The following is a 5,367-nucleotide window of genomic DNA, read 5'->3' as shown; positions in this document are numbered from 1 at the left end:
GTGCAATTAAAAATCCTATTTTTTTTTTTTTTTTATTTTCCCTTGAACTTGGTTGGGAATTACAGTAAACACAAGTTCGCCTTATTTGCTTTCATCCATTGTTCAAAGTGAACATACATTTTTTTTTTTTTTTTTTATTGCTAAAATAAACACGTTATATTAATAATTTATTTTCTTATATCACACAGACCACACATAAGGGTGATGTCATCACATTCCTTTTCATGGGATTCAATAGCATGACTGTATATAATCTGCTGCTCTTCACCTTGGTCCTTATTATATACATTATGACAATATGTGGAAACTTTTTGATCATCATGCTTGTATATTACAGCAAGACTCTTCATTCTCCCATGTACTTCTTCCTCTCCCAACTCTCTATATCTGACATCATACTGACCACAGATATTGCTCCTAACATGTTAAATATTGTTCTACATGAGCGGACCCCCATATCCTTTTCTGGTTGCATGACTCAATATTATGTCTTTGTTTTAATAGATACATTTGAATGTTTCCTTCTGACAGTAATGTCCTATGACCGCTATCTAGCCATCTGCTCTCCTCTGCATTATGTCTCCATTATGAATCCAACACTTTGCATTGATTTAGTTCTTGCATCCTGGCTGTTGAGTTTTTCTTTGGCATTAATAATAACACTTCACTTATGTCAACTAGAATTCTGTGGACCAAATGTTATTGACTATTTCTATTGTGATTTAAATCCTCTTCTGGAACTTTCTTGTTCAGATACATCCAAAGTTCAAATAGAAGCCACCTTGTTCTGCTTACCTGTGATAGTATTACCCTTCCTTCTGATAGCAGTTTCATACACATATATTGTTGTAACTCTGTTAAAGATACCTTCCTTTTCAGGAAGAATGAAATCCTTTTCCACTTGTAGTTCCCATCTTACTGTTGTGTTGATATTTTATGGAACCCTAACTGCCATATATCTGATTCCAAAGGAAGGACAATCGCGAACCACCAAAAAGATGGCGTCATTGTTGTACACTGTTTTTACTCCTTTAGTAAATCCTTTCATTTACAGCTTGAGGAATAAAGATATCAAAGACATCATAACATTTTTTGTATTTGACCAAAAACAAATTATTCCAAACCTTTAATACAAATCAATTTCAGACCTTGTTGTCGAAAGGTAATTTTATTACACTGTATAGAACCCAAAGTAACTTGGAAACACCGCCCATCCAAGATATGACTTCTTCCACAGGTAGGTGATATACAGTCAAGTGCTTCATTATTCCACATGTGCTTTGCAAAAATATTGACCTCTTACCAGATATTCATGATCTCTAAGTTACAGGAGATCTTGGAAAGCGCAGAACACAAAAGTCTCCTTAGGAAAGGCAAATTTGTCCTTGTAGCTTCACGTCTCAGAATGGATCCTGTGTAAATGGTTAGTATCCCACCACACACACTTATCCAAGTTTAATGCACACCTCAAATCAGCTGTATTTTTCACTCAGGCCGTGATGTGAAACTGATGCATGAAACAAGAAGATGGCTCACCATGCAGTATTGTCACACTATTTATTCGGTACTAAAAAATATTGCACTTCATATCTATCTTATTTATAGGGAACTATGTCGTTTTTCAAACTCTTCTTCTAAATCTGCATGTTATTTTTTAGTAGAGTAGAAACTGCCCACTTAGCAAGGAGAATATTCACTGAGCTCAGTAAATAAGATGAAGCCATGTTTACTTCAATCAACCAATTATGTGCAATTAAAAATCCTATAATTTTTACATTTCTTTTGAATTTTGTTGGGTATTTACAGTAAACACAGGTTCACTTTATTTTCTATCATTTATTTTGCAAACCGAACAAACATTTTAGTTTTTTATTGGTAAAATAAATAGATATATAAATGTTACATTAACTTGTTTTCTTATGTCACACGGACCACACATAAAGGTAATGTCACCACATTCTTCTTTTTGGGATTCAGTTGCATGGCTGTATATAATCTGCTGCTCTTCACCTTGATCCTTATTATATACATTGTGACAATATGTGTAATTTTTTTTTTTCTAGTAATTTTTATTGTTATAAGGAAAGAGATAACAAACAAACTGAATCCAGTCGCATTATATAAAGGTTAGTACAAAAGTACAAAATTGTGTATCAAAACAAGGAAGACATCTTTACAATTAGAAGAAGGCAACCGCACACCAACTTGAGAGTGATAGTAGATGATAAAAACCTTTTATTGAAAATCCATAACATCCAAAACGACAAACCAGGGACAGGAGGGTAAAAAACAGTTGACGCGTTTCACGAAACTATGTTCGCTTAGTCATAAACGTGACTAACCGGTTATGACTAAGCGAACATAGTTTCGGAAACGCGTCAACTGTTTTTTACCCTCCTGTCCCTGGTTTGTCGTTTTGGATTTTATGGATTTTCAATAAAAGGTTTTTATCATCTACTATCACTCTCAAGTTGGTGTGCGGTTGCCTTCTTCTAATTGTACAGCTGTTGGGACTGCGGACCTAACCTGCACCCTTCTGATTGTAAGGACATTTCAACACCAGAGCGGCCTCTGTGCTCTCATATCTATAAGGAAGACATCTTCACAGTACAGAGTGTAGGAATAAGTTACACAGTATTACAAGGTTCGTAATAGCAAGATTTATAACATTAACGGTACCATGCTGTCCAGGTTTCCCATTGTTTATCAAAGGATGTATGCATTCTGGCAGCTAGTAGGCATTCGTACTGGTAGTTTAAGTAAACTTGTGCAAGAACTTCAGAGGGGTTTGGAGTGGAACTATGTTTCCAATGTCTGGCAATGACTAGTTTGGCCACCAGCAGTATGTGTACAATTATGGTCTTATAGGCACTTGGGTAGTCGCTAATGTCGATGTGGAGTATAGCAAGAGCAGGGGGGATATGTGGGAACTTTTTGATCACCATGCTGGTATATAACAGCAAGACCCTTCATTCTCTCTCTACCTTCTGACAGTGATGTTCTATGCTATGACCGCTATCTAGCCATCTGCTCTCCTCTTCATTTTTCCTCCATTATAAAACAAACACTTTGCATTCAATTAGTTCTTGCATCCTGCTTGTTGAGTTGTTCTGTGGCATTCATTTTTACACCTGGCATAAGTCAACTAGAATCCTGTGGACCAAATGTTATTGACTATATCTACTGTGATTTAAATCTTTTTCTGGAACTTTCTTTCTTGTTCAGATACATCTAAAGTTCAAATGGGAGCCACTTTGTTGTGCTTCCCTGTGCTAATATTACGCTTTCTTCTGATAGCAGTTTCCGCACACTTATATTGTTGTAACTCTGTTAAAGATACCTTCCTTTTCTGGAAGACTGAAATCCTTTTCCATTTGTAGCTCCCATCTCACAGTTGTGTTTATATTTTATGAAACCCTAACTGCCACATACAGTATCTGATTCCAAATTTCAATCATAAGAAGTGTGGAGCTTAAAGAAAATGGTTCTGTGAGATGTCTCCCTGGTGCTACTGCTAGGCGAGATAGAAGACGTATTATTAATATTGTTAAGCAAGCAAAGCAGGAAGGGGACGTGGATGTTCTTGTCCATCTAGGGACAAATGACCTGGCTTGCAATGAAGTGTCAGAGGTGAAAAAATCTTTTATCACACTTGGAAATGACATACAGGATTTTGCATCCACCATTTCATTTTCTGAAGTTCTGCCTGTGCATAATGTTCAGAATGATAGGCAGAGGCGCATAAAGGAGTTCAACATATGGCTTAGTAAATGGTGTCAAGAGCAAGGATTTGGCTTTGTTTCTCATGATAGCTCTACTTGGAATAGAAAGGAACTGTACAAAAAAGATGGTTTGCATCTTTCTCTCAAAGGAACAAATGTACTTAGTGAACAACTCCAAGAATTTGCGAAAGAGTATTTAAACTAGGAAGGGGGGGCAAAAGAGTGGAAATACAAGAGTCCAATTGCCCCCCGAAACAATGCCAGAACAGGTCAGAAGCACAGAGGTTAAGAAATGATAAGCTCAGAGTCCTGTCTACAAATGCTCGCCGTCTAGGTAAAAAAATCAATGAACTTGGGTCAATAATGGCATCTGAGAATGTAGATTTAGTGGCTGTTACGGAGACATGGTTTAATGAAAGAAATGACTGGGACATAACCATACCAGGGTACTCTTTATACAGAAGAGACAGAGAAGGCAAGAAAGGAGGAGGAGTGGCCCTGTATGTGAAAGATAGCATTAAATCTAACCTAATACAAGTTGGTGAGGCCAACATAGAGTCAGTTTGGGTTACGTTGCAGTTTGCAAATGTTGTGCCCATTCACAAGAAAGGTAGTAGGGAGGAATCGAGCAACTATAGACCAGTGAGTCTGACATCAATAGTAGGCAAATTAATGGAAACCCTATTAAAGGATAGGATTGTGGAACATCTTAAATCCCATGGATTGCAAGATGAAAAACAACATGGGTTTACTTCAGGGAGATCATGTCAAACAAATCTTATAGATTTTTTTGACTGGGTGACTAAAATAATAGACGGTGGAGGTGCAGTAGACATTGCATATCTAGATTTTAGTAAGGCTTTTGACACTGTCCCACATAGAAGACTTATCAATAAACTGCAGTCATTGAGCATGGACTCCCATATTGTTGAGTGGATTAGGCAGTGGCTGAGTGACAGACAACAGAGGGTTGTAGTCAATGGAGAACATTCAGAACAAGGTCATGTTACCAGTGGGGTACCTCAGGGATCTGTACTGGGACCAATTTTGTTTAATATCTTCATAAGTGATATTGCAAAAGGCCTCGATGGTAAGGTTTGTCTTTTTGCTGATGACACAAAGATATGTAACAGGGTTGATGTTCCTGGAGGGAAACGCCAAATGGAAAAGGATTTAGGAAAACTAGAAGAATGGTCAGAACTCTGGCAACTGAAATTTAATGTGGATAAGTGCAAGATAATGCACCTGGGGCGTAAAAACTCAAGGGCAGAATATAGAATATTTGACACAGTCCTGACCTCAGTATCTGAGGAAAGGGATTTAGGAGTAATTATTTCAGAAGACTTAAAGGTGGGAAGACAATGTAATAGAGCAGCACGAAATGCCAGCAGAATGCTTGGATGTATAGGGAGAGGTATAAGCAGTAGAAAGAGAGAAGTGCTTATGCCGCTGTACAGAACACTGGTGAGACCTCACTTGGAGTATTGTGCGCAGTACTGGAGGCCATATCTCCAGAAGGATATAGATACTCTAGAGAGAGTTCAGAGAAGAGCTACTAAACTAGTACATGGATTGCAGGAAAAAACTTACCAGGAAAGGTTAAAGGACCTTAACATGTATAGCTTGGAAGAAAGAAGAGACAGAG

At 37.5% G+C, this 5,367-nt stretch overlaps 1 protein-coding gene across 1 annotated transcript; it reads left to right on the top strand.

Annotated features, from left to right (window-relative positions):
• Positions 1-239: 239 nt before the first annotated feature.
• On the top strand, positions 240-1,130 carry LOC309554752 (olfactory receptor 5P68-like; the record flags this gene model as incomplete). Its single annotated transcript, XM_082256454.1, has 1 exon — positions 240-1,130. One exon carries the CDS (start codon positions 240-242, stop codon positions 1,128-1,130), a length of 891 nt encoding a protein of 296 aa, XP_082112580.1.
• Positions 1,131-5,367: the final 4,237 nt, after the last annotated feature.

The sequence above is a fragment of the Pelophylax lessonae genome (assembly GCF_965119305.1).
Source record: "Pelophylax lessonae genome assembly, chromosome: 4".
NCBI classification, from domain to species: domain Eukaryota; kingdom Metazoa; phylum Chordata; class Amphibia; order Anura; family Ranidae; genus Pelophylax; species Pelophylax lessonae.
This window is presented reverse-complemented; position numbering and strand designations above follow the sequence as displayed.